At 44.6% G+C, this 15,177-nt stretch overlaps 1 protein-coding gene across 5 annotated transcripts in view; it reads right to left on the bottom strand.

Moving 5' to 3' along the window:
- Positions 1-15,177, bottom strand: part of LOC145412565 (putative monocarboxylate transporter 5) — a 473,562-nt gene that overhangs the window by 194,421 nt on the left and 263,964 nt on the right. For all 5 annotated transcript variants that reach the window (XM_080282467.1, XM_080282468.1, XM_080282469.1 and 2 more), the window contains one exon: positions 1,306-1,461. In XM_080282467.1, coding sequence (XP_080138593.1) covers positions 1,306-1,461 — 156 coding nt within the window. The remainder of the gene's footprint in view (positions 1-1,305; positions 1,462-15,177) is intronic.

Genomic DNA, 15,177 nt, shown 5'->3' with positions numbered 1-15,177 from the left:
ATTTAAGTAGAACAAAACTTGGATGCTATCATACACATTCCTCGTATCCTCGGCAATGGACATGCTTCTCACACTGTTGCCAGAGCCTCATCTTAGTTGTTAACACGTGACAACTTTATCAACATCACAGTTTTCTCGGTATAGGAAATATTAACTCTTTATAAGGGTTTCAAAACGATTGATATTTATTCTAAAATATTAATAAGTATTCAGTGTTAGGCTAAATGTTCAATGCTGTAGTACGATGTATTCTCCGTCGAGTCGTCTGGGTTTTGGTCACACTGTTTTGCCCGTCATATCCTCAGCAGGAATCCATCCAGATGAATTCCAAATGCCTGTGGTATCGTTGGCAATGGTGGGTGGTTTTTTGTGTGGTCTGTCAGCCATTACATCACACACACAAAAAAAAGTGTAAGGAATTCCTCTTTCACTGTCAGCAGAGATCTAACGCGCATTCAACTGAAGTGGCGCGGCGGTTGGGGAGAGTCAGCCAATCACCAGCGAGGGTGCTCTGTGACGTAGGCGGATGAGTCGCACCAATCCAGTGCGGCGGGTGTTCACAACCCGGGCGCTTCAAACTCGAAGCGTGATAGCGGTCTTGGGGTGCGTGATAGCATGTATGGTTGTGCATTTGATGTGTGCGCGAAAGGAGATAACTGCGACAGCTGAATGCACGATAGCAGGGGGTTGTGTGTGTGTATATATATATATATATATATATATATATATATATACTCTCCTTTTCACTTACCAGTCAAGTACACACACACACAAAGGGAGAGGGGTGTGGGAAAGACTGTTGCATGAAGTCTCCTGTACACTAGTCTGTCAAAACATCACACCACACATGGGGATGGAAGGAGTCAATGCTCAGAGACTAATAATATCACAGTAAACAGTAAGGCTGTTGCCCACAGGATGATAACTGCACAAACATAACAGATTTTATACAATTTCTTCACTGAAACTGCACTGTATGAGCCACATTTTACTAATAATTTTAAATAATTTTTTCTTCCCTGACCATTACACTAAAGATGCTTCACACAGTGAAAGAGTGTGTTATCAATGACTTGACTGTACTAAGATTTCTTAGCTATAAGTTATAGCTAGGTAGGCCTAATGTATCATTAACAAAACCAGTAACTGACTGTACTCTATGAAACACTGAGAACACTGTATATCTTGAATACTAATGATCTTGCACAGAACAATACTGTATTCCAGCCACCTTTTAGGATGCTCTACAGTACAGAATATTATTGGTACATCCTTAGCAATCACCAAGATTATTCCATAACTCACAGAAGATGAACGACGTCGATGAAGATGCACAGATTCCGGATCAGCAAAGGAACCAATAGAACTAACACGGCCATAACCTCCAGACATACGCCGCATCTCCTGAGAGCCTAGAGAACGTAAGTTTGAAGAAGAAGCTTTGGGAGTGGCAGGGATGACCTGTGGGAGGAAAGTATGAGAGGCAACTTAGTTGTATACAATACTGTATATATATGTTTCATATATATATATATATGTACTGTATATCTATCTATCTATCTATCTATTGCCAGACGCCATAATCCCATAAGGGGTGGCCATTTGACTTTTAGTTATTTGTTTTACGTATATACAGTATATATATATATATATAATCATCATCATCATTATCATCATCCAGACCTCCTTTCCCACCCAAGGGCAGGGTGAGGAGTAGCAATGTCCAGACAGCCCAAAATTGCCCAATCCAATGGGCCATGCTTCCATTCACTCATCATTCAAGCCCCCGGAATCCTGGCTCTATCAGATACGCTAAAAAACATTCACCATGTTCCATAGCTTCACATAATCGTATCCGACAGAGTCAATCCAGATGCTGCCACGTTAAAAAGGGGTGCCAAAAATTCCTGATCATGCACTTCTCACAAAATTCATCCAGCCAGCTCCATCTCCTGTCAGTTCCCTAGCCTCACCGACTTCCAAACCTCTCTTTCTCACACATTCATCCACCATATCTTTCCACCTTCTCCTTGGCCTACCTCGCCTCCTCCCTCCTTCAAATTTGCTCAGATATACCTTCTTCACCACACAATTGTTATCCATTTTCTCCACATGACCATACCATCTAAGTACACTCTCTTCAATTAGGGTGTCCACCGACTTCCTCACTCCGCATCTTTCATGAATCACATTATTTCGTATCCTATCCACCCTCTGTACTCCACATACATTCCTCAGCAGTCCTATCTCCACTGCTCTTACTCTTGACTTTTCATTTTCATGCCACATCATAGTCTCACATCCATATGTTAAAGTTGGCACTAACACTCCTTCATGTAAGCCTCGTGCAGCTGCAACACTCAAGCCTCTGTTTCTTATCAAGGCCTTCATTGCACCAGCTACTTTTCTTCCTCTATCACTCTACTTTCAACTTCTTTTGCACATTTTCCTCTCTTTTCTATCATTGTACCCAGGTATTTGAACTCTCTCACCAATTCCAGTCTCTCTCTCCATTCACTGTTACATTGCACTGGGAGTCACCTTCTCTATCAATAACCATCACTTTACTCTTTTCTACATTTACTCTCAAGGAACGACGCTTAGAGACATCAGCAAAACTCTGCATTAGCCTACCAAGTTCTTGTCTGGTACTTGCAAGTAGTACTGGATCATCAACATACAACAAATTTATGATATTCCATCCACCACCATTCATTTTACCAATGCCATCCCTCTCTCCATTACTCGTGTTTTCACTTCTCTCATCACCCCATCCATGTATACATTGAACAACCATGGGGACATATATATATATAAATATATATATATATATAAATATATATAGTGCTCATCAGAATTATTGAGTGCCCTGCGTCCCTTCTAAGAAACAAACCTTTCAACATTGAAAAAACATATAAATAATGCATTTAATTTACCTTTAGTGCTTCGTAGGGTAGCCTTTACGTTTCTTCACGGACCTGAGACGTCTTGGAAGTGAAAGGGCGAGGCTCCTGAGGTGCTGGAGGGGTATTTTGTCCCAGGAGTCACGAATGACAGCTTCCAGAATAGGCAGAGAGCTAACGTCCTTCCCTTGGAGACTCTTCTTTACGAGGTACCAGAGGTTTTCAATCGGATTGAGGTCTGGGCTATTTCCTGGCCAGTCTGTCATGAATGATACCTCGCAGTCATGAAGCCAATTGGTGACCGATTTGGCCTTGTGAGCAGGTGCACCGTCCTGCAGAAACACTCATGCACCTGTTAGCTCGAGTGAGTCTGGTAAATGATCACACAGAAGTTCCAGGTAAACATCCTGATTCACTCTAACATTCTTGGGAAGCACAACAAGCTTCCCCAAACCTAAACCCGAGAAACAAGCCCACACCATGAGTGAATCAGGATGTTTAACTGTGCTTTCTACATACCGTGGGTCAAGTGGGTCACTACCTTTGCGTCGATACACACGTGCCCCTCTGTTACAGGTAACACTAAACGTTGCCTCATCAGACCACAACACTGACAACCATTGCTCCTCACCCCAGTTTAGATATTTATTAGCAAAGGCAAGCCTACGAATTCTCTGGCTCTTGGTGAGAAGAGGCATTTTCACAGGCCTATGACTTGTGTAACCAAGCTCATGCACCCTACGAGACACTGTTCTCACAGACACCTCACCAAACACTTCTGGGTTCCTCTCCTTAATTTTCCTTGCACTCACACGAGGATTAAACTCCACTGCACGTTTTAAAACATTAACAGACCTTGGGGATGTTTTCCTAGGCCTACTAGACCTCGGTTTCTTTGTGGGAACTTCACCACTGTTTTCCAACCGAAACCGAGCACACCAACGACGCACTGTCGATCATGCCACACCAACCAATTCACTAATTTCCTTTGTCTGGTGGCCTGCCTCCTTTAGAGCAATGATCTGGGATATGATTTCACTCGATAGTTCACGGGTAGGTGCCATAACAAAGTGGTGAACCCCAAAACACTGCGGGACACTCGGTAAAAAATGGCGCAATTTGAGATGGACACACGGCGGAGTTCCTCTCTCTCAGGCAGCCTGTGGGCGACTGAGGCGGGAACCAACCAGCACGTCGGAAGGCCTCAGGCTACCGTGACGTCATGCTCGCGGCACAAACTTGTGGCTCAATTTTTACCCCCACAAATGGGTGATTCTCTTTTGGCCATAAGTATTGCGCGTCCGGCGGACAACGCTGAATAATTTTGACGAGTACCGTATATATATGTATATATATATATATATATATATATATATCATCCATCCATCCATCATCCAATCGTACATTGCCCGAAGAGGGGCGTAGGAGCTCGGGGCTAGGCAGTTGGTCTCAACATTTAAGATGAGAGTGACCAGCCTCACTCATCCCTGAGTGGCATTACATGAGCAATCAACCCCAACCACCCCTTGGATATAAGCTATATATACATATATATATATATATATATATATATATATATATATATACAGTACCCTCGCGTCCAACACGGTAATATTGTCATGCATGGGTCACGTGTTGGACCAAAAACGTGTTGGACTAACAATAGAGCTTATGGGGAAAAATGAATTATGTCAGCAACCCTAGGAAAAGTCACCCTAAATACCTACCACATACCTATACATATATTGGTACTATTGTAATTATAATAAATGGTACTGTGCTATGAATGATAACTAACCTTTTAGGATAGTGTTGGTGGGCTTGCTGGGAATGGAAGGTGGTATCCAAGGCTGTAGGTAGTCCTACTGGGTCCCCGGAGGATGGCTGCTGGCATCACTAGCGGGTAATGGCTGTTGCTCCTCCTCAACCTCCCTCATAAATCCTTCGAAATCATACTCAGAATCACTATCTTCGTCCACAGCCATGGAAGGTCCTGCTTCTGCCTGTCCTAGCACTCTGTAATCCTCGGCAAAGGGCATGCTTCTCACACTGTTGCCAGAGCCCCGTCTCGTGACTGTGGAAAGTGATCGCTGTCGCTGACTCGGTAGAGAATAAGGAGAAGCAACTTTGTTTATAAACTGGTACACACGCCGATGAGAAGGGTTTCAAAACGATTGATATTTATTCTAAAATATTAATATGTATTCAGTGTCAGGCTAAATGTTCAATGTTGTAGTACGATACATTCTCTGTCGAGTCGCCTGGGTTTTGGTCACACTGTTTTGCCCGTCGTATCCTCGGCAGGAATCCATCCAGATGAGTTCCAAATGCCTGTGGTATCGTCGGCAATTTTACCACGTTACCATTCCGATTTACCATCGTATCCTTGGCAAACCTGGTATGAAGTGCCGTGTGACAGCCTTCGGCTGCCAGGATCTTGTCTTGGCTTTTTATTATGGTCCTCACGTTGGCTTCATTCATGTCGTAGGCCTTGGCAATGTCAACTTTCCTCTCCCCTTTCTTCTTCCTCTCGATGCTTTCTAGCTTGGTGACCTGAGGGAGGTGCCAACGCTTCTTGGGGTTCTCAGAAGGCTTCCTAGGCATCGTGAGCAGGGTAAAATGCAGTAACAAGGGCAGAAAATGCAGCAAGAAAAAAGCACCTTCCAATGCGAATTATGCGACTGAGTGGCACTGTGGCGGAAGAAATTTAAACAAAACATTACGTGACAGCAGAAGCATTTTTAATTGGGCAGCATCACGATCACGTCACGATAGCGGGCGGGGAAGGCTACTTGATCAGAAGTTTTCATTGGCTATCATCATCATGGGAATGTCCAGTATGACTGTGTTGGACCGGGGGTGATCGTGCTAGAGGTGAACTCTGCGGATTTCGCCCACTTCTCGGAGCTCTGTGCGTGTTATGCTAACACACTCGTGTTGCAGTAATTAAATCGTATTAAATAATACTAATCATTTGCTCTCCGTGCTGGACGTGAATCGTGCTGGACTAACGCGTGCTGGACGCAAGGGTACTGTATATATATATCATATAATCCCTTCAATATCTGACGTAATTCAGCCAAAGGCATGTCCAGAAATTGGGTCTGTCCAGATATTGGGCCCCTGCCTCCTGGACTGGTACTTATGGACCCTAACCCAGCCTAATTCAGAAAGATGCCTACATAACTCCCTACCGCACTTGCATAGCACCTACTGAAGACCCTATTCACACCAATAAGGGACATAAAAGGGCAAAATAAATGCAAAGGAACCAGAGAATGAGGTTTTAGAGGTGAATATGGAAAATACAGTACATTATTAAACTTTCTGGGTACTTACAAGTCCGTGGCCATCTCGATGAATAACCCGCCCCCTCTAAGACTCTGAAAGTAAAAAGGTGCACCTGAAGCGCCTACAGCAATCAAGTCTTGCACTGCACTTAGTCATCTGCACTCTGAATTCAAATTTCTTAACACTGCACATTCTTTTCCCACCTGTGCTCTATTGAACTTTCCTGTAACCAGTGTTGCACTCTGCATTTAAGCCTTTGCACTCTGAACTCTAATTTCTTAACACTGCGCATTCTTTTCTCACTTGTGCTCAATTGTACTGTACAGTACTCTCATGTAACCAGTGTTGCACCCTACACTTAAGTGTTTGCACTCTGAATTCTAATTTCTTAACACTGCACAATGTTCTTTACACTGCACAACACTGTAAATTCCCGTGTGGTCTAGTGGCAAGTTCTTGCTGTTTATTCACTGTCAGAGTCCGAGAGTAGCTGATGTAGGTGGCCTAGGGGCGTGTCGCTGGGACGTGGTGATGGAGTACCCACTGCAGATGACTCTGAAGAGAGGCGCAAACTCACGTACAGTGGCGACTCCACCATGGCAGATGTGCTGGGCTGTGGCTCGGAGGTGGAAGGCCTGTCTTATGGGCAGTGTTGTGGAGCCAGAGCTGGGCACGGCGGGGGTAACAGGCCTGAAAAAACTGTCAATGATTGATTGACGCAAGGAACGACGATTCTGGCAACTGATGATGTGCTGCCTGAAAGCACGCACTTCCTCCTCAAGTCCCAAGGGCCCCATCTCCCTGTCGCAGTCCGGGTGTTCCAGGTAGTTAAGAACAAACTTGACGTGATCCTGGAGTGCGTTCAGCTTGGGGATGGCTGGAGTAGTGGCATGCTGAGAGGAGTCCACATCATTGTTGCTTTCCTTGTCGGAATCTTCAAGCTGGGTACTTGTACCTGCAACTGAAGATGCGATCTCGATATCAGACATGATCTGATACCTAGGATCACCCTCATCGTCATCCAACCACTCACGCACTTCGTCAACATCAACATCGTGGCCAGCCACACAAAGACGTGCATGGAAGTCATCCACGTCAAAACCTAGAAAATTGTGCACCACATCGGCTCCGAGAAGCAGTCGAGACCAACTACTTTCCAGAGTCTTGACAGGGACTTCCTTCCATGCACTGGCCCAGCTGTAAATGACAGACTTGATGTTGTAGCGGTGAAGGTTTTCCAAAAGTCCGCTGGCCTCGTGTGTCCCATCCCTTCCTGCGCTCATCCTCATCCTTCAGAACAACCATCACCTTGTCCAGGAACTTCCTTCGGTACAGCCTCTTCATTGCCGCGATCACTCCTTGGTCCATTGGTTGGATGAGAACAGTTGTATTAGGTGTCAGAAACAAGTACCTAATGCGGCCATTCTCAGCCGCCAACTCCTTGTCGGACAGATGTGAAGGTGCATTGTCCAGAAGAAGGAAGGCCTTTACCTGGTCAGACGGGATTCCCAGTGTCTTCGTCTGGTAATGGACGACCTCCTTGACAAAGTGCTGGTGAAACCAGTCTTTGAAGATCTTGGCTGTTAACCAAGCCTTCACAGAATGGTACCACACGACAGGAAGGACATCCATTACCCCACGAAGACACCAAAGCTGCTTTGCACAGCCAACAATAACAGGCTTGAGCCGGTGCATGCTGTTGGCATTGGCACAGCTCAAAGCAGATATCCGATATCTGGAGAGCTTGCAACCAGGTGCACGCTTCTCCGTCTCCTCGGCTAGAGTGTTCATTGGCAGCGAGCGATAGAATGGACCAATTTCATCAGCATTGTACACTTGATTGAGAGTGAGGCCCTCCCTGTTGATCAAGCCATTCACCTCCCGCTGAAACTTCTCTACTCTATCCTCGTTGGCCTCCAGAGCTTCGCCATGGGCCTTACGGTTGATAAGTCCATGCCGTAACTTGAAAGTGAAGAGCCAACCCTCATATGTTTTGAAGTCTGGGGCGTTGTGGAGCCTTGTGAACTTCTCAGCAGCAGCCTTCAGCTCTGTACTATGCACCAGCACACCAGCAGCACGTTGTTGACGATACCAAATCAGGGTGAAGCGGTCGATTTCAGCAAACCTGGGAAGGTACGTAACCTTTATCTCCACATTGGGTTTGGTCTTCGATGCGAAGTCAGCCGTGTACTGGGTAAGCTTGTCGTGGGATTTCTTGATATCAAACAATGTAGAGTGGGCAAGGTTGAATTCAAGGAGGATGCATGACGTTGACCATCCTGCGTCCGCCTTGTTAAATACTATCTCCCTCTTCTTCTCCAGAGTCAGAACCACTCGTTTCCTCTTCTCAGACGGTGGGGCCAACATCACACACACAAGAAAGAGGCAGGAGAGGAACAGCAGAGCATACAGGAGGTAGGGCACCACCACAAAAACGATACGTGGGTGACCATGGTGACGAGCGTGCACTCATGATGAAGGACGGACAGGAAATGGGGAGGATGCTGAGGCACTCTAGCAGATGACGGCGGAACTACATGCCAAAACACAGCTGGTCCACACCGCGCGCCAGGTTCAAATTACGGTGGAAAAAAAGGTCGGATTTTTAAATAATTTTTTGCGTTTTTGGGGCAATCTTGGGGTTACAAAGTCATGGGCCCAAAATGTCCATAAATTGGGCATCTGGATATTACGGGGATTACTGTATATCTACCTATCTATCTATCTATCTATATATACTGCATATATATATATATATATATATATAATCATCATCATCATCATCAGCCGTTGAGGTCCACTGCAGGACCGGCCTATCCCTACCGAAGCAGGGATGATACAGCCAATGTATCTCTACCCAGTGGCTTAGGCTGTCTGGCAGAGACTGTATGTAGGGTGAGAAGTGCTTGTGAGTGTGATTGTAGTGTTGTAGTGGCTTTGGATGTGTGTGTAGTCTGTGAACCAAGTGTAATCAGTCTGCCTTAGGCCGATTGGGTGCAAGCATACTAGTATGCGACACTAGTTCAACCACAGCACCCCTTGTGTCTGCCAAAGTAGCAAGTGGCTTGGTGAACGCTTCCCAAAGTTTTTACAACTCTGGCGGGAGGCGAACCCGTGCTCACCAGCGTGCAAAACGCACACTCTACCACTATACCACAAAGGCTCATATTATATATATATACCTAGGCTGCTTCCCCCAAGGAAAGGGAGGTAGCCGAGACAGGACAACACACTCCCCATTTACACATCCATTCAAACATATTCATTCGCATCTTAGCCCCAAAGAGGAGAAGGGACAGATCCTCACCGCACCACACCGCACAAGGGTCAATTGCGCAGTGCAATCAGTGACATCCGCAGCAGGGCCTGACAGCAGAGCTGGTTTACCCCTGCCACATCATACTAGACCCATCCCCTTACCTGCACCTGACCTGACTAGCTGATCAGACCAAATGCAGAAGAATATTCCCTCAGGGCTGCGTCATCATTTATTCATTCACAATTTCTCTCCATTTATTTCTGTCACGCACAGCCACTCTTCCTTGCTCAACAGACATCCCTCTCACATCCAGCGCTCTCTTCACACTGTCCATCCATCCTATTCGTGGTCTCCCTCTCACATCAGATCTAGTTATCTTTTTCACCAATTGCTCATTATCCATTCTCTCCATATGCTCAAACCATCGTAACACCCTCTGCTCAACTAAATCAGCCATCTCCCGAACAACTCCAATTCTCCTTCGCACTTCATCAATTCGCACTCGATCCATACGCGTCACTCCACACATTTTTTTTTTTTTTTTTATAAATAACAGAACGGAGGAAGGAAAAACAAATGAGTAAAAAAAAATAATCCATTCACCAGATTTTTTTTTTTTTTATGCGAGGAAGAAGGAACCAAAGGCCATAAGCCCGCAGTAACAGTTCCCTCCAAGAGAAAAACATAATACAAAAGAGAGCCAAATTCAAGATCCGATCATTTTGAGATGCCTGGACACACTGCGTTTGAAAGACTGGAGATCATAGGCAGCAGGAAATACAGACAGAGGGAGACAGTTCCAGAGCCGACCTGTTGCATAAATGAAAGACTGGGAGTAATGGTTAACTCTTGCATTAGAGAGTTGGACAGAAAAGGGATGAGAGTTTGCTGCCAGACGGGTGCTACGTGCCCGTCGTAGAGGTGGAGGAATGCAAGCAGACAGTTCAGAGGAGCAGTGACCATTAACCCTTTAACCGCGGGTATTGTTTTGGTCTGACTGTCCTCTCCCGCGGGGGTTTCAGCCAAATGTAAACAAACCTTTTAACCTTAATAACTCTGCACAGAATAAAGCTAGAGAAAAAAATAAGGTACCATTAGAAAGTACTAACCTTCAGCTTTCCATTGATGTAGGTTTCATGACTTCGTTGACTTTCACAGGACGGGCAGTGCCGTTAGAAGTGAGGGGTGTAAAATCACTATTTTTCGCTCACACATCATTACCTTCGCTCATACACCATTACCAAATGCCAACCTCATTCTGATAATAATACTATAAACATATATGAACACTGCACATACGATAAACACCCACTCTGTGTTCACTGAGGCAGGTAAAAGGCACTGTAATTACCTGCACTTCACTGCCACATCAGCGGTGTTGTAATCATTATTTTTCGCTCACACACCATTACCAAATGCCAACCTCATTCTGATAATAATACTATAAACATATATGAACACTGCACATACGATAAACACCCACTCTGTGTTCACTGAGGCAGGTAAAAGGCACTGTAATTGCCTGCACTTCACTGCCACATCAGCGGTGTTGTAATCACTATTTTTCGCTCACACACCATTACCAAATGCCAATCACATTCTGATAATAATACTATAAACATATATGAACACTGCACATACGATAAACACCCACTCTGTGTTCACTGAGACAGGTAAAAGGCACTGTAATTGCCTGCACTTCACTGCCACATCAACATGTGTTGTCACTCACACAGCTGGACAGATACTGATGCGCGCTTGGTCAGGGGTGGGGTGGGGGGCCCAGGGGGTGGGAGGTGGGGCCCCAGGGGGGGGAAGAGGGAGGTGGGGGTCGGCTGGAGTGAAAGAACTTAATAGCTACTCTCCCTTGAAACAATTGGCGCACGGAAAAAACGCGGGGTATTCAAAATATTCACAAACATTCGAGAATGACACCCGCGGTTTGGTCCAGTTTTTGCAACGTCATTCTGGAATGACACCCGCGGTTAAAGGGTTAAAGTAGCGATAGAAAAGAGATAAAGATGCAACAGTGCGGCAAAGAGACAGAGGTTGAAGGGAGTCAGTAAGAGGAGGAGAGTTAATGAGACGAAAAGCCTTTGATTACTGGTGTCCTCTGTTCATAAAATATCTGTAACAGTTAGACTTGAACAGTTGTGGGTTGAAATTTGGAGGAAAACAACTCTGGGGAAGCGGGTTCCAGAGAGATGCAGTTCGGGGAATGAAAGAATTCTGATAGGCAGAAGTTCTGCAATATGGCTGAGTGACTTTCCAGTCATGAACGCTGCCAGATGCCCGTGTAGCACGAGGGAAGGCATGGAGAGGTGGCACCATGGACGCAACTTCGTCTGAGCATTTGCCAAAAAAATATCTGTAAAATAATACGAGGGAGGCAACATTCCTTCTTACTTGCAGGGGAGGTAGTTTATATGTAATGGCAAGGTTGTTAATGATTCTAACAGCTTTGTTCTGAATTTTGTCTAGTTGTCTTAATGCAACCTCTCCACAACCATTCCACAAGGGTGAGCAATATTCAAGCTGAGAGCACACATGACTCTTATAAATAATAGCTAACTGCTCATCGGCGAAGAAGTTACGGACTCTGTACAATAATCCCAAGTTTCTTTGAGGCGGTTTTAGCAAGTGATCTGACATGATAGGTCCAGCTGAGGGCACTGTTAAGTGAGACACCAAGAATTTCAATACTTTTGGAGATGGGAATATTAGTAGCACTGAAGGTAATGTACGAATCTGGCAATATCTGTCTATTAGTAAACTGTATATATTTAGTTTTACTAGCATTAAAAGAGACAAGGTTGTTTTGTCCCCATTCACTGATTGTAGATAGATCTTGATTTATGGAGATGGCTGTACTGAGTTGAGAGGTAGAGATATTAGACTTTGTAAATGGATGTCTGAGTGTGAATGAACTATGTAGTGTTGAGTCATCTGCATATGAGTGAATGGGATTGTGGGTGACAGATAAGAGATCATTAATATGAACCAGAAATAGGGTTGGCGCCAGAACTGATCCCTGCGGCACGCCGGCGTAAATTGAGTGGAAATAGGAATATACATCATCTACTTTTACTCTTATTTTCCTGTCACTAAGATATGAAGAAATCAAAGGAACAAAAGACGTTAGTCCATAGCAAGGGAGTTTGGACAGCAGGGAACAGTGCCATACTCTGTTGAAAGCTTTAGAGATATCAAGAGCTACTGCATGAGTTTCTCCAAAAAGATCAATTGATTGATGGATGCTATGAGTTAAGAGATTGAGTATGTCAATCGTGGATCTTTCGTGGCGAAAACCGTATTGTCTATCACTAATTAAGTTGTTGGATTCAAGATGTTTAACAATGTGCTTATTAATTAAAGTTTCAAATACTTTACCAAGAGAAGATGTGACAGCTATTGGTCTGTAATTGGAGGGGTCAGACGAACTTCCTTTCTTCGGAACTGGGTGGATATTGGATTCTTTCCATGAATTTGGGAATAAAGAAGTACCTATGCATAGTCTGAATAATTTAGCTAGGACAGAGGCAAGTTCCAGGGAACACTTTTTCAAAACAATTGGCGGAATTCCCTCTGGGCCTGGACACCTCATCTCCATTACATTCAAACTTTTCCTCTCTGCTACACCCATATTCCAAATTTCAGCCCCATATAATGCAGTCAGTACCACAACACCCTCATACAGCCTTCTCTTTACATCCATTCTAAGCTAACGACATCTAAACACCTTTTTCATTCCTCTCAGCACCTTTCCTACTTCATTCATTCTAAACTTCACTTCTACATCTATTCTTCCATCCACAGCAACATGTGACCCTAAATATTTAAAACAGTCTACCTCCTCAAGCAACTCACCATTCAAAACTATATTCATCCCCCTACCATCTACCAACCTCATACACTTCATCACTTTACTCTTATTCTCATTTACCTTCAATTTCCTCCTTTCACACACCCTTCCAAACTCCTCTACCAACTGTCTCAATCTCTACTCTGAATCAGCCACCAGTGCAGTATCATCTGCAAACAGCAGCTGCTTCAGATTCCACTCTCCACCATCAACATTCACCAGACTCAGACCTCCACCTACAACTCTTGCATTCACCTCCCTTACAACACCATTCATATAAATATTAAACAACCAAGGCAACATCACACATCCCTGCTGCAACCCCACTCTCACAGGAAACTAATCACTCACAGCATTTCCCACTCTTACACATGGTCTACTATTTACATAAAAACTCTTCACCCCTTTTAGTAACCTACCATTAAGTCCATACAATCTTAAAACAGTTCACAAAGCCTCCCTATCAATTCTATCATAAGCTTTCTCTAAATCCATGAATGCCCAAAACACATCCTTGCCATTCGCTAAATACTTTTCACACACTTGTCTCACAGCAAACACCTGATCCACGCATCCTCTCCCTCTCCTAAAGCCACACTGCTCATCACCAATCACTCCCTCTGTACCCTCTCTAACTCTCATAATTAACATTCTACCAAACACCTTACCTACAACACTCAAGAGACTTATACTCCTAAAACTAGTACATTCATACTTATCACCCTTGCCTTTATACAATGGGACCACACAAGCACTTGCCCAGTCAACTGGCACCATACCATTCACAAAGCACACATTCAACAATCTTACTAACCAGTCAACAATAGTCACTCCACCACCCTTCAGGCATTCCACAGCACACCCATCCATACCTGCAGCTTTCCCTGTTTTCATCTCATTTACTGCCTTCTCTACTTCCTCCTTCGTGATCAAAGAATCATTCAACTCTCCCAGCACATTTATTCCTTGCACCCTTCCATCTGCCACAATCTCAGCCACCTTTTCCTCCTCTACATTTAACAATCTTTCAAAGTACTCTGCCCATCTCTTCCTTACTGCATCCATCTCAATTAACATCTTTCCATCCTCTGCTTTTACTTGCTCTTCCTTCCCAGACTCTCCCTTTCGCACCCTTTTCACATCCTTCCAGAACATTTTCTTATTGTATTGAAAATTCTCAGTCAGCCGCCTACCCCACCTCTCATCTGCTGCCACTTTAGCATCACACACAGCCCTTCTCGCCCTATTCCACTTTTCCTTATACCTCTCATATGACACCTCATCCTTCCTCGGCAGCCACACTTCATTTGCACGTCTCTTCTCAGCCACAGCCATACTTACTTCCTCGCACCACCATTCACTTCCTTTTCTTACACCACCACCCATATGTCTCACACCACACACCTCTTCTGCATGCCCCACCACAGCACTCTTAAACAACTGCCATTCCTCCTCCACACTGCCATTTTCCTGATCTTTCACTGCGTTCCACTCAACTTTCAATTTCTCCTGATACTCTGTCATTTTCTCTCTTTTATCCAACTCACTCACTTTCAAAACCTCCCTGCCACATCTAACCCTCCTAGCTCTCACCCATCTCTTACCTACTCTTAACTTTCCCTCCACTAGGTAGCAGTCAGACATACCTCCACCCTCCCCTCTCAGAACTCTCACATCCAACAATTTTCCTATTACATTCCTGGACACAACCACATAGTCCATCAAAGCTCTATCAACAACCCTTCCACCCTCCTGTCTCACCCATGTATACTTATAAATATCTTTCTTCTCAAACACTATATCTATCTATCTACTGTATCTATCTATTGCCAGACGCCTCAATCCCATTCGGAGTGGCCACA

This window comes from Coenobita brevimanus, chromosome 93 (assembly GCF_032717465.1).
Source record: "Coenobita brevimanus isolate Jiangsu-jjx chromosome 93, ASM3271746v2, whole genome shotgun sequence".
Taxonomy (NCBI): Eukaryota; Metazoa; Arthropoda; class Malacostraca; order Decapoda; family Coenobitidae; genus Coenobita; species Coenobita brevimanus.
Note: the sequence above shows the minus strand (reverse complement) of the source record. Positions and strands in the feature narration are given on the sequence as shown.